The sequence below is a fragment of the Ixodes scapularis genome, unplaced genomic scaffold, assembly GCF_016920785.2.
Source record: "Ixodes scapularis isolate PalLabHiFi unplaced genomic scaffold, ASM1692078v2 PGA_scaffold0__279_contigs__length_252992795, whole genome shotgun sequence".
Classification (NCBI taxonomy): Eukaryota; Metazoa; Arthropoda; class Arachnida; order Ixodida; family Ixodidae; genus Ixodes; species Ixodes scapularis.
Window position 1 is genome coordinate 125,852,437 of NW_024609835.1, and position 14,507 is coordinate 125,866,943.

The window sequence follows — 14,507 nt, forward strand, 5'->3', positions numbered from 1 at the left end:
GGCGAAAATTTCGGTTCGGTTCAGTTTTAGTTCGGCTAAAAATAACGGTTCTGTTCCGGTTTTCGGTTCGGTTCGGTTCCGGTTCGACACCCTGGTGGAAACCGCAAAAAAGGTAGATGCTTAAAAATGATGATAATGCATGTAATGCAAAGGTGCAAGCGAGCTGGACAAGAATGACAAAAAGAATTCCTGGAGAAGGGGAAGAAGGGGGACAAAGGACAAACACGAATCTCTAAACACAGCTAGGTGACTGTTCCCCATCCCGGCTCTGCCCCATCCCCAGGGATTATTTTCGTCATACCTACTGAACCCGTTGCAAGTAAAAAGAAGATGGCGCCGCCCTATGGTTTCGGTGTTTCGGTTGGCCGCCATCTTGATATTAGTACCGCCACGAAACCTTCGGGGATTCATTTGGCGCTGCGGACGCCCATTTCGCGACCCCAGTATACTTCCATTCATCCACCCATCCGCACTTTTTGTCACGTGACCACGTGACGCCGGCCCGCCGGCCTCCATGATTCGAAGGGTAGAAGTGATGTGATCGAAGACGGCGACTGTTCTCGACTTGCTTGACTCGATGCTCTCGCACCCGGTGCACCCGTCTTGATTCTGTTTCAAAGTGGTGAAGTTTCTTCAAACAAAATGTGTTCCGTGGACGAACGTGCTTTCTTATCTCATCGGTGCACTAATTACAGGCGAATTTATTCGATTCTTTAGCGATCCTCGCGAGCATTAGCTGCGTGAAACGAATTGACTGCTCGTTTGCATCTGATGCGACTTGTGATCTGTGAACTCTGAAAACCGCATATATCCTTATGAGCAGATATTTTTCCTGATAATTGCTTGCGTACGCAGGAAGTATAGTATACCATTTTGTTTTAATATAAGCGTACTCACGAAGGTATAAATGCACCTGCGAGCTTATCCATTCGCGCATTCCTTTTGTGCTCGAACTCTACGTAGAACATATTACCTGTCACGCACAAACGCAAACTCTGCTTTATCTTGATTCAGCCTACGTCTGTAATTACTAGCGCGTCAGATGGCACTACTGCTGTTTTATTTGCGGAGAAAACCTTCTGAATCGTAATCTCTATTATGTGAATATTCGTTCCAAATGAAACTGTTGTACGTTTTGAAGGCTTTCAGAAGCACTCACAGAAATGTTGAATTGTGTATTGAATTCATTCCTCTTGAATTCTGTATGTAAAATTGTGGGGGGTTAAGGGTTGGAGTCGGATCTTAAACATGATACACTGACATCTCTGGAAATACCTGCGTCCGCCCCTGGAAATCACATCAAATGGGCGAGAAAAGTGTATTCGTGTTGGGCTGAAAGAGGAAGTCTATGCATCCTGATAATTTGACTTAGTATGTTATCTTGATATAAAATGTAGGGTGGCTACTGTGAATCTTCCACTGTAAAATCACCCTCAAAAATTGGCACCTGCACATAGAATGTTCAAACTGCCACTAAATGTGCATTCTGGTTAATGAAATTTTGAGGCATGGCTTCCTTTCTGTGAAAAATAAGACCAACAAACTTGCGAGGGTCAACGGTGGATGGGTTTGCAAACAACCAAGTTAGCTATGCTTGCAACGAGTGGTGCCATACCTTGATTGACGCTGTGGGCGGATGGCAGAGTGCCATCTTCTCGCTGTGCCTATGTTTCTGGCTTGTTTTATAGCAAAAGATTCACTGTAGCCCCCCCCCCCCCCCCCCCCCCCATAGACATATTCATGCAGTTGCAATCTCCCATTTCTAGTTTTGAGTGCAGTTCATAATCAGCTGGATCACTCTTTGCCAGTGCACCTACACTTGATTCTTGCTCTGCTTTATTCCGTGGCTCTTATTTTTCTTTCAGTCAGATCCAAGGAGGCCAAAAACTAGACAGCCCCTGCTGGAGAGGACCTCGGCAGAATATGGTGGCCATTGGAGATTAGTATACAAGACTGGCGACTTGCACATGATGTGGATTAACTTTATAGCATGGTGAAATTCTTTGGGAATGTGGGTATTTGTGGAGTTGTGGGCCTAGCTTTTTTTAAAGAGTGTATATTAACAATTGAGCTTTTTCTTGTTCAGGCGACTGCAGTTCTGATGGATTTCTTCATGATGCTTCCATTGAGAATGAAACGGCCTGCAAAGGTTATGTAACAACTATTGTATGCATTCAACCGCACTAATGAAACAGATCTAAAGGACTTCTGCCAAGTCAAAATGGCCACAACAAACCATGCAAAGTGAGGCCAAGACAATATGCTGTCAACCATATAAATTCTCTCACAATGTGTCGGCATCTAAAAGGGTAGAAGTGCTCTGCACAGCGGTGTTGTCATCCTATTTCACTTATTGGAACTGGGGCAGATTGACTCAACAAAATTTTAGCCTGTTTGGCAGCTGAGTCAGGCACGTAGCCAGGGGGGGGGGAACCATGGGGCCCAGGCCGCCCCCGCCCCCCCCCCCCCCCCCCCCCCCCCCCCGAAATCTTCCATTTTGTTGGGGCCTCCCCTCCCCCCTTCACCTCATGCAGCATCTTGTAATGGGCAGGCCCCCCCGAAACAAAATCCTAGCTACGTGAGTCTCACCTTAAGCATTGTGGAGTTCCTGTATGGCTAGGACGCCACCGGGGGGGTGTTTACTCTGCTTTGGCTGTCGGGCAGCTCTGCAAGGGCATTTTCATGAGGCCCCATAAGCTAAACAATTTGGAAAACTGCCCTTTATAAAGTAGATATGATAACTGCCAAAAACCTTTATTACGTCTGTCACTTCGTTGAGAGCACATGCCTGATATAGGATATGTATATGTGCAGGTCCCACTTTGCATATTTTGTTTATTGTGTATCACAATATTGAAGGTTGCTTACTCATAAAAGTCTGAATAAAGCATTCCACTTGTTGCCATTCTTCATGTCATTGTTAGTGAATTTGCAGAAATGTCAAAAAGCTGCAAGCACAAAGTACGTTTAGTATGTGTAAATGTGTGCTTATCTTAGGCACTTCCAAGACTGAGCTTAGGCCTTCTTTGGTGCTGTATGGAGGTCTGCATCTGATAATATTTAATGAGTATACAAAGTGTTAAAGGTGAAATAAATAAATCCTGAAAACATTGTTGGGTTCAAATTCTGCTGTGTAGTGGGACGCAAGGAATTTGAACACAAGTGCTGTGTCCTTGGCCGAAGCTGATCCTGTTGGTTAATATTCAACGCGTCCGTGGTCAATTAGTCCTCTGAGCACGATGTAAGAAGCACATTAGCTGATGTCACTCGATCTGGTGGAGCGTCCAGATTATGTTCAGTGCACCTGGCGGTTCTCTTGAGCGCAGATAGTGCCTCCCGAATGGGAAACCTAGACTATCCGCTTGTTCCCCCATTATATTGGCACTTCTTTCCCATATCTCAGCATAAAGAGTTTCTCCTTGGGGGCCTGCTCACCTTTCCAGCATCACCGCGCTGTTCACTGTTTCCCGTTTGCAAACATGGGCCTCTTCTTCCTCTTCTATTTCGCTGTGGGCCTCTTGGTCACAGCACCTCCTACGTTGGTGTTAAACAAATCCATCCTAATTTGAGACTAGCTGTGAACACAATCTGTTTGCAGAGTGGTATCGCCCAGATGTATTTCTTGCATTGTGCTGCTGATGGAATTCGCCAGCGTTAAGATATCATGGTGCATGCTCTGAGCACGCCAACCCAGATACATGGCTGCGATGAATATTGCTGACACAAGCCAGTAAAAAACAATGCCCAACATGTTTCAGCTGTATCTCCTGTAGCAGTTGTCGCGTGAAGCTAAGAATGAGTAATTTTGCAGGCCCCATAAAGGGCAGTGAACAAGCAAAGATTGAACTGCCCACTGGTTTCTTTTTTCTGCAGGGAGTAGCTTCCAGATTGGCACCTTTCGGACGAGGAGGTGCCAATCCAGAGTGAGGAGAAGCAGCCTAAGAACCCCTCCTAGATAGCTGTGCCGGAGGGTTGAATTTTCTACGTCGCCCGACAATACAAACGCTGGGCGCTGGTTCGGCCGAGGCTCGTCAGATGAAGGCTAGTGTCAGATGAAATGCAACACTCGTGTCCAATCCGTGTCCCGCATCTGCTTCTTTAGGCGACGTTAGAACTTCGTCCCTTCAACCTTGTTATCTAGGAGGTGTTGGAAGAGTGCGGGCAGAAACAATGAGAAGGACAATGGGGAAGTGTTTTCCGCCTGGCAGGAAAGGCCGCCCGCACGTCGGGCTTTAAGGGACATCTTAAAACGCCGGCACGCTCCCTTACCGTGGTGCTCCTTTTCTGGCCCCGCAGCAGAGCCAGACGACGCAGAGTGGTGTGAGGAGGAAGCGGGGGAGGCGGGGCCCCCCCTGCGGTGCCCCCTGTGCCCCTTCGAGACGCGGGTGCGGGAGAGCCTGTCGCGCCACCGGCGGCTGCACGCCCGGCGGCCCCTGTCGTGCCCGCACTGTGACGCCCACTACCTGGACCAGACATCGCTGGCGCGGCACCTGCTGGGTCACCAGGGGGGCAAGGGGGCCCTGCTGGCCTGCCCCGAGTGCGGCACCCACTTCACCCGCAGGGACACCCTCGAGCAGCACATGAGCATGCACGCCCAGAGGGACAAGCCCTTCAAGTGCTCCCTATGCACTGAGTCCTTCCTCACGTGAGGGCACACACCAAGTGCGAGGGCTCGTGCCTCTGTGCTCGCACGCAACGACGGATCGTTTCGGAAATGTGCGGTGCCCCCGTCGTCTCTTTGACGCGTTATGGCAGTCCGACGTACAGCGCGTGAATGGGTGCCCGTGATTAGAAGGAGCTGTTCACATTGGAGTAGCGTTTTGTGGATTCGGAACGCAAAGAAAGCAGGACAATAACAAAACAGCATATATCGACTTTGTTATCGGTTTTGTTTTATTTTTTTTTTTTTATCTCGTAGTGGTAAAAGAGAGGGTCGCACCGCCTCCAGTATCTACAGAATGTATGAGTCGACTTGAGCATACATTGGAGCCACTTCACAGTAGACTAATCTCAACAAGTGTTTGGCGGATGCAGCATACCACCGCACAGGAGGCAGGCAGCAGTGCACGAGATTGCTTATGCCGTCTGGTGGTCCGCTCGTGCAGCTTTGCAGCAGGGTTGCCGCACATGCAGAAAGATTAAAGGATTCATCGCGGTAGCAGTGGCGGAGCAAAACTGGCTCGTGAGATCGGTCTATTCCCCACGCTGCACCGTGCCATATGGGGTCGCCAGGAGGCCTTGTGAAATGTTCTGAAAAGATCTGAGCTAAGTCAAGTTGATTTGCAATGGTGTTTTCCTGCTGCTTCAGTTTCGACCAATAGGAGCATGCCTGATGGCCCGTTTACATTTACACCGCAGCACTAATGCGGCACTAGAAACAAAGCGCTGAAATTGCGCAGTATCAGCACTGTTGCCCTGCCTTTTCTTGCTTACACCTACAATGCAGCACTTGCTCAGCGCTCATTCAGCACTGACAGTAGTGCTTGTGGCACTTTGAATTTACTTTTCTTAGCGCCGAGATCCACGTATGGATCAGCCAGATGTGGTACATACAGCTCACTCTGTTGGGCCAAATTACCCCCTGATACAAAATGTGTACCATATTTTAGCGCATACAAGTCACATTTTTTTTCCCCCTTAAAATGTTTTGTCGATGCAACACTAGAATTTCTTTTTCTTTTTTTTTTTTTTCTTCCATAAGTACAAACTTTAGCTACACAAATTTGCTGCAGGGGTCATATTTCTTGTTCGATTCATGCTGAGAATATTGAAACTGGCTCCCCCTTGTGCATACATTGCAATCACATTACACACATGCAAGCTTATTAGTGCAGTTTAACCGTGCCGACCTTACAAATATACAAGTTCGACTCATCTACCAACTTTTTTGTTGAAACTGCCATTTACGGGAAGGTGCGACAAATGGATTGGAAAATGTGGTAAACGAGGAGCTACATGCGCGTCTCACGTGCCGCACAGGTACAAGGAGATGCAGGCCCACAAGGCGAGTCACGGGCGCAAGCCCCCGCACGTGTGCGAGGTGTGCGGCAGGGGCTACCTGCAGCTGTCCACCCTGGCAGAGCACCGCTTCAGCCACGAGGAGGAACGCCGCTTCCAGTGCGGCCTGTGCAACAAGCGCTTCTTCTCCTCCCTGGCCCTCAAGCGCCACAACCGGGTGCACACTGGCGAGCGGCCCTTCCGCTGCCTCACCTGCGGCCTCAGCTTCGCCATTAGGTGGGACGCCCCCAATGCCGTATGCTCTCCATTGCGCGGTTGCCCAAAAGGTGTCTCCGACTTGTGTCCAAAAGGTGTCCCTTCAATTTCCATCCGACGACGTTAAACAGGTCTCACATTGTAATTGGTAGTGATCCCCTCTAGCTTAACAGTCCACAGAACCTTTGGTAGCCGGGAGTTGGGACTCTGCAACGACGGCGACACCCGTGTGCATTCATACTTTTTGTCAGGGCTTCCGGTGCCATCGGCTGGGATCGCGACGTCCATTGGCGTGGCACTCCGGCTTTTGTGACATTGTTTGTTGCCACTTTGGGACCACTTTTGATGTTTGGGCGGGGCAGGACGCTAAATGCGCCGGTCGAAGATGCGTACGTTCTAGGTACGATAGTGCCGTTGCGCTAGTCGAACTGGGCTACCAACGGTTTGTGGTCACATTATCGAGTCATTATGGCAGAGCTATCTCTATAGCACTAGTGATAGTCAATGTGAAAGAGGAAGCGAATTAGAATCGAGAGTGTGGTACAAAGTATAAGTAAATGTATAGTGAAGCCTGGTTTTATGTTGCTGTTTGGCACGAAGCCGTGGCACCCAAGTGTAGGTGTCATTGTTTTGCCGAACTGTGTACAATCTCGCAACTTTGACCAAATCGGCAAAATTCGTAACCACAGAGCGTCAAACGAAAGACTTCTCAGGTCATCAACCTTGAAGCTGGGACTGCTAATATTCAAACTGTTATTCTGTCACTGCAAAGCAGCTGTTATATCGCAGACAGTGAGCCCCTGATACTATGTGGTTGCACCTGAGACTTGGAAAAAAAGACAACTGGGTGCAGTACGGCAGACAGAACGGAGTTTAAGTTTGTCTGCTTCTTTCGCAGGGGTTGTGGTGACGTCAGAATGCCAAGCTCCTCTTGGCTGATTGAAAAAAATAGTAGATAGGCCTCGAGGCATCTAGCATATAGGTCTACCCGCTATCCTTCCATTCAAAGCCAATCAGAATTTGATGTTATTCTGACGTCACCGCAACCCCTGTGCAAAAAGCAGACGACTTGCTCTTTGCATCAACAGAGCCTTAATATTGAAGCTTCGTCCTTGGTTTGTCTTACCCTGTCCAGCCTATTTTTTCCCTTTTTTTCGGAAGTAACCGTGTCTTAAATAAGCTTCAACCAGCTTACCTGCTCCCTCATGCCACTTTATGATCCTCTCCTTGTTGTAATTTCTCACTTCCTCTGCGTAAACAAAAAAGGGAATCATTGTTGACTACGGTTGAGCCCGGTTATATCACACCCGGGTATTTCTAATTGTTGTTTTTATCGAACAGTCCAAGCATCCACTTGAAAATCACATGTAATAGTATAGGAGCAATGTTTTTGTGTATGGAGCCCCCATGGGGGGGACACTCGATATAGATATATAGCAACTGAATCAGGGCCGCTGGTTGCTTCTCTGGCGGTCGGATTGCGCTGGCAGTTAGCACATAGCTCGCGTTGCGGGGCTGGCAGACCGCCAAGCCAGCATACGCCCACGGGGATACGCAGTGATACGCAGCACGTAGCAAAAAAGCAGTTGTTAAAAAAAAAGGCAACCGTGAAAAAAAAAAAAAAAAAATGGAGGATGGCAAAAGCAAGGTGAAGGGCACTCGCGCACCCGTAGGGAGGGCAGGGAGTGCCCGCTGTTGGAATGGTAGCGTGTACTCTTTCCCCGGGCACCGCTGTTGCTGTGCAACCCCTTAGCCCCCAAAATAAAATAAGCAAAAGAAAAAAAAAAAAAAAAAAATGAAAGTCTTTGTCAAGTTGAATGTGTTGACAACGGGAGGCACTCACTTGATCGAATGACGTTTTAGCGAACGCCCACGTTTCATCGAACGACACTTTAGCGAATAGTCGGACGCCGCGAAGCGGCGTTTTCGGGTGGGCCAAGTGAGTTCATATTTTTGTAATGAGTTGCCGCAGACTGAATTGGATATATCTGGGTTCGACTGTACTGGAGTGAACCTTCCACTGCGTTGGGCCAGCTTGCCCCCTGGTCCAAGGCAATCGGGAGCGTTGAAGGCAAGGTGCGGGTGCTTCCCTGCAGGGCCCACCTGCTGTCGCACAAGCGCACGCACACGGGGGAGAGGCCGTTCAGCTGCCCATCCCAGACGTGCCCCCAGGCATTCAGCACTTCCTCCGCAGCCAAGAGGCATTTCCTCAACATCCACTCCAAGAATGTTGGCGGCAAGCAAGGTCTCCTACGTCTACTATGGCCCTTTTCTTGAGAGTGTCAGATATAGTTACAGTAACTACCTATATTCTGCTGTAAATGTGATTTTCAGCGGGTATGGCTTACGCCACTTGCTGGTACAATAAGAATCTTCCGAATCCTTTAGGGGCTCTCGTTTTGCTTATTGTAAGGGCAGGTCTGTTTACAGAAAGATTAATGAAGTACAAAGAGACAAGCATGCCACATCTTCTTTTATTATGGAACCAAATTACTCCATCTACACCCTCTGTCTGTGTAATTTGATAAGATTAAACCTTTGAAACTAAGACCTCTCCCAAGCTTTGGTTGAGTGGATAAAGGCTGTTCTAACCATCCTCTAGTCAGACAGCTAGGAAGTTCCATTTGCAGTTTAAAATTTGAAGAGGAAAATGCCTACCCAAAAATAGTGAGCAAGTGCCCATCCAAAATATGAGATGCAATCTTCAGAAACTTGAGAATGGGAACTTCTTATACTTGGCATAAACTATTTTTTGCTACAGTGTCGAGGCTTCAAAGCTTTTGCAGAACTCCAACGATGTCAAAGCTATGTGCACAAGCGTGTGGTTTCATTTGGAATCTACTTTGCGCAAGAGCATGTGCGAACGAGATGCAAGGTGAAGCCATGCGCTCTTGCAGCACCGCAGGGCTGCAGTACTGTGGAAGCTAGGCTAGCCTTGACATTGAAGCACAAAATGGTTGATGCAAAATGCAGAAGGGCATGTGATAGGGTGGGCTTCACCGCTTTCCTCCAGGGCACTTGGAGAAGCAGCTGACGAGGAGGTGCTCAGTGGTCTCAGAAGTCTTGGGTGGGCACTTCATGTGCCCTTGACTCAGTTCTCAGGCATTTCGAAAGTAGCGGGTGGGGGGGTTATTGTGGCGTAGGCGCATGCTGGGTATTTTATGATAAGTACATAATGCATTTACTCAGAAAATAATGAGCAGATGAAACCGTTAATTTTATTCTGAGGAACTAATTGCAGTTTCTAACAACTTCAAGGCACATCGACAAAGTATTTAAGGAAAAAAAAGGTTTTCAGCTCGAAATCTTCATTTTTTGTACGAAAACTGCCAGTCGAGAAGCAAGTGTTTATGCCTGCTCTTGCTTTTTTTTTTTCCTTGGTCACGTGCAGTAACCACATAGTACTAGTTCTAGGTCATCTAAAGCACATATTTATAATTACATGAAATGTCATTTTTGTGATTATTGAAACATCAAATATATGTGTCATGTTAAAGAAACTGGGTGTGTAGTCATACAGTGACTGTTCTGGTTTCAGTTTGACTGTTTGTTTTTCTCAGCAATGTGTGCCCTGCAGAAAAAAAAAAAAAAAAAATTTGGATAATATGGCACAGAGTCAAGAAGGTAACCACAATTTATTTCTTATCCGCATAATTAATAGAAACAGGATTAAAAGCAATTTATCACTTTTCAACATAGTCCCTTCCGCATTCAGCACACGCGCACCAACACTTCACGAAAGCATGGATGTCGCGGGAGAAAAATATCTTGCTGTTGACTTCGAAACCAGAAATGCTTTGCCATTTTCAGCTCACTATCTATATGGAGCTTTTTCTGCCAAGAGCTGTTTTGGGGTGTTTAAAGAAATGAAAAATCACTCAATGCCTCATTTGGTGAAGGGGCAAACAGTATTTGAGGCGAAGCACTATATTGCGGGATTTAGATTTTTTATAACTAAAATGTGGTTACCTATTGACTCTGCCTTGTAGCTTGGACACCACAATCTAGTGTTTCACACAAAAAGATTATTTTTGCGAGCATCAGTGTCCCTTAAAAAAAAAAAAACATGAAAGCAAACATTTTTTTTAAACAGTCTGGTCGGGACACGACGGCGCGAGACGCCACTTAGTCGGTAGTCACCTCCTTTCCATTTGTTTTCTCTCGGCATTTTGCCATCACATTGAGGTGGAAAGAGTGTATGACCATTCCGTGACATCATGGAGTTTGTGTGCAGAATTTAAAATAAATCTCACACTGTCAAAATTGCTCTAAAGTTGTTGTTTGTTTTTTTCCACGTAAAATTAATTTTTTGACACGCGTGTCCCAACGAGGGTGTTTAAAAAAAACTTTTGTTTTTCTTTTCAGGTGCCCTATAAAGGCATCTGACACTACCCAAAAGGGTCACCTTTTGAACTTTTGGCTTAATATGAATTAAATTGACAGTATATACTGGCAATTGCAAGGCAGAATGCAGCATAAAGTTTCATCTGTGTACATAAATTGTGAAAAATTAGTCATTTTTACGTGGAATGCACTGACATTGTTTAGGAAAACTATCATTAGAGAACTAATGTATACATCTTAATATTTTTTTCTCTAGATATGCAGCAAAATGCCTGGAGAGTGCAACTGTGAAAACAAAATTTCCAACAAGTAATTTATTTTATGTTAACATTGCACAAAAAAATCTTGCCTTTTTTGTCGTCAACAAAATCTTGACATCTTTTGCAAAAGACGTCCACAAACTAAAAAAAACAATGCCACAGTTGCATTGCCCATTAAATTCCAGGCAGAAAAGACGACGAGCAAGCCTTTCCTTTTGTGCCGTTACTAAACAGTAGCTTTCCTAAAGTGAAATTTATGCCAAAAAGTGGAACAGAGGAAAATATGTTGAAAGTGCTCGAGCCTCTACTTTTTTTTTAACATTGGTGGACTGAAAGATATTTATAAAAAAATAACTATGCAGTGTAATTGAATTAAAACTTCTGGGAATACTCTCGAGATGTTGATGGATATAAATGTGCCAATTTTCAAAACCAACTTTTTTTTGCAGAAATTTCTTCTGGGTAGTGTTCCCTCTTAACAAGGCTCCTTATACAAAGCTAATCCGACCCAATCGTGCAGGTCGGGGGCCCGAAGAGGAAGCCGCGGAAGAAAGCAGCCGCCCGGAAGGACCAGAAACGGAGAACGTTCCGTTTGTGTGCGAGCAGTGCGGAGCGAGCTTCCGCACGCGAGCGGGGCTGAGCGGCCATGTGCGTGCACATGTGACCTCGCGCCCTTACTCTTGCCCAGCATGCCCCCGGGCCTTCACCAGCTCGGGTGCTGCTGCGAGGCACCACCGAAGGGTGCACGGAGTGCCTGAAGCTGACGTAGAGCCCGCCACCCTGCACCGACGCTCCGAGGACTCCGAGGGTTAGGTCTTTGCACGCCAGAGTCGCCGACGGGGCGGGAGCAATGGGGCGTTCCTTCCCGAGCCCAGCCTCCGGCACACGCTCATTGCCCTCCGTCGCGCTCACATTCGAAGCTCGCGAGATGTCAAAGCGTCGTCGAAGTCGGGACACTCGCTCTGGAGGCGGGACGATTAAGGGGCTTCCGTGCTGTTCTTGCCCTGTCGGCGGCTATGCGGGGGCGTGCGAAACGAGGGCGGTTCAATTGTATCCAGCGTGGGCGGCTCATTATCGACGTCTCGTCCAGTTCGGCGAGCGTGGAACCGAGTGATTTGCGTGGCGAACGTAGAGGAAGTTTGCATTCGTCTCGTGCATTCCTTGCAGAACCTATTTCGAATGGAGCTTTCCGATTTCGCAACCTGTGAGACGTCTGCGGCGCCTGCGGGCGGTTGCAGACTTTTCCCGGTTAACTTTAGGCGACTCGCGTTAAAAAAGCATTTTTCGGTGAAATGTGGCGGTGCTCTTGCTTGGCAGCGCCATTTTATATAGACTCTTGGATGACCTAGGGATGAAATAACGGAGCACCTAGCTGGAGGCACTGCCAGTTGCGACACGCAGATTTAAGTAGGAGCGAGCTGTAGTGCGTGCTCGGGAATTCTGTAGCTAGCACCACTACTGCCGTGCTGCTATACTCGTTTTCACCTCGGGAAAAAAAGAAATTAAGTTTTGCGCCTTGTTCATAAGCCGCATGAAGTAGTTCTTACAGGATTTGGTTGTCAAAGGAAGAAGCGATGCTTTTGGGATTTGAAACGTGTTTGCGTATGAAAACATATATATTCTCTAAATTGCATCTACATATACCTTAATTATCTACATAAAGGGGAAATTTAGTTATGCACCGTCAGGAGCCAGTCTTTTTTTGCTATGGTTCTTGAGGCGAAAACGAGTACAGCTGGTTCTTGTGCCGGATACTTTAGGTGTGCCGTGGCGTAAAGTTTGGCACTTCACTTTTGTACATTCTCACCGTCTTCACACTACATTTCGACATCAAAGAAGCAGTTGAAACTTAGCCTTCACATTCACAAAGGTGTAATTTGGAGCATTTTCTTAACCTGCATCGTGTTCACAGTCAAGTGCTGTGCCACGTTACATGCATGTACAGGGTGTCAAAAACAAATTTACACGGTTCTTTTACCGCAAAAATAAACTAGGCATCGCCGAACGGTCATTCTCCGCATAAAAGTAGTGCTAGAGGTCACAACCAGATGCCAAAGTTTCATCCTGAACAAACGCGCCTTATTGAAAAGTTATGATTTTCTAAAATATCAATGGGAAAATGGAGCAAATTTTTGCCCGTTTTCGGTTTCTGGTGCTATTAGGGAGGAAATCGAGGAGTGGCGCTCCCTAGCGGCCACCTCGGGAACTAACACTGTGTGGCAAACAAACCCTCCGACGGCAGTCATTAGTGCATTCGCTGCCATGGAAGAGGACGACGCAAGACACCTGAAAGATATGTAATGCTGTTTTTCTTTCCTAAGCGCATCTAGACAGAAGTAATCCAGTCCTTTCTTGCGTTCAATGTCATCGAAGTCCTCTTGGAAGGCAAAACAAGCGCATGTATGTCACGCTCGTGCATGCCGGGCCAGCTGCGACTTCTCGGCCACGCGCGCTGGATCGTCCGTGTCTTTCTGAACGATTCACAAAACACAAACTTCACTTTTCAGTTACCCTGTCTCTCGCGACAACTATAGATGACAGCGGCGAAAGCAAGCGGTGTCTCTTTGAATGAGAGGACATGCTCAACTGCGATCATGTCATCGAGTGCAGCAGAGCAGACGGCGGATAGTGTCTGCATCGTCGCGTATGTGCTGCAGTCCTCCGCGTGGCATATATTCGGTTCAAAAGGATGCATGGAGCACTGTGGTACGCATCGAGTGCGCACCATATTGCTACACAGAAATATGCCGGGAGCACGGAAGCGATGCGGCGTACCGCTAGTCGAATGCTGGCGTCGGAGTTGCTTGCCACACAGCGATTGTTTGTGGTGATGATGATAATGAAACTGCACCCTCTATAGTTCGATCTCCTCGCCAATAGAGCCCCATGTATTCGAAAACTCTATCGGCTGCCATTTTCCCATTGAAATTTTCAGAAAATCACTTATCACTTTTGAATAAGGTGTCCGTTCGGACTGAAACATTGGCATCTAGTTGCCACCTCTAGCGCAACCTTTGGGCGGAGAATGAGTGTTCGGCGATGCCTAGTTTATTTTTGCTGTAAAAAAAAACCCTGTAAATCTTTTGTGACACCCTGTATATTGGTGCAGATCCGCATTTTTTTCCGTACAAACTTGCTGCACAGATTATGGATGTTGGTGGCAGCGCCGCCTACACTTGGTCAACTTGATGACGGTTCACCAATGCAGGGCCTCGCACCGAAAGTACCTACTATACTATGTGTTGCATGAAAGCTCCCTATATAAAAAAGTTCCTTTTTTTTTTTTTTTAGCAGGGTGAAATTTAAGTGAGGTCTTGTAAGGAATGCCCTTTTTAGCAGTGTAGTTGATGTGCAGCACTGAACAAACGACAACATTAACCAAATGTAATAAAGTGGAATGTAATTGCTTTTACTTCACCCCACCTTTTTTTCCCCCCACACTCGAGTGATAGCATTGCTGACTTGTGTTTGCCAGGTGAGGGGAAACAAGCTTGTATGGCACTGAAAAATACCAAAGCAATCTTAAGATCTGGCTGTGATCTGTATATTTGCATTGATTTTTGAGTGAGTGTCTGTGATCTAAGTATCTGGTTAAATGATGTATTTTAGAAGTTGGTTTGGTTGTATGTATGCCCCAGTGCACATTTGTCTTCATTATGGTGATCCTAATAAACTGTTCCAGACTACAAT

At 46.8% G+C, this 14,507-nt stretch overlaps 1 protein-coding gene across 4 annotated transcripts; it reads left to right on the top strand.

The window, feature by feature from the left end:
- Positions 1–548: 548 nt before the first annotated feature.
- Positions 549–14,506, top strand: LOC8028573 (gastrula zinc finger protein XlCGF71.1). Of its 4 annotated transcripts, none has more exons than XM_040503648.1 (6): positions 549–680; positions 1,866–2,149; positions 4,297–4,645; positions 5,980–6,234; positions 8,310–8,458; positions 11,338–14,506. In XM_040503648.1, the coding sequence occupies exons 3-6, from the start codon at positions 4,581–4,583 to the stop codon at positions 11,628–11,630; spliced, it is 762 nt and encodes a 253-aa protein (XP_040359582.1). In that variant the 5' UTR covers positions 549–680; positions 1,866–2,149; positions 4,297–4,580; the 3' UTR covers positions 11,631–14,506. The 4 variants fall into 4 exon arrangements, with proteins under 4 accessions (XP_040359582.1, XP_040359583.1, XP_040359584.1 ...); XM_040503649.1 differs by lacking the exon at positions 549–680 and having other exon boundaries at positions 1,826–1,956; positions 2,087–2,149; XM_040503650.1 differs by lacking the exon at positions 549–680 and having other exon boundaries at positions 1,826–1,956.
- Position 14,507: the final 1 nt, after the last annotated feature.

Coding starts and splice junctions, on each gene's coding strand:
- LOC8028573 (XM_040503648.1), top strand. CDS start 4,581: ATGAGCATGCACGCCCAGAGGGACAAGCCCTTCAAGTGCTCCCTATGC. Junction 4,646..5,979: donor TGCACTGAGTCCTTCCTCAC/GTGAGGGCACAC, acceptor CGTGCCGCACAG/GTACAAGGAGATGCAGGCCC. Junction 8,459..11,337: donor GAATGTTGGCGGCAAGCAAG/GTCTCCTACGTC, acceptor CCAATCGTGCAG/GTCGGGGGCCCGAAGAGGAA.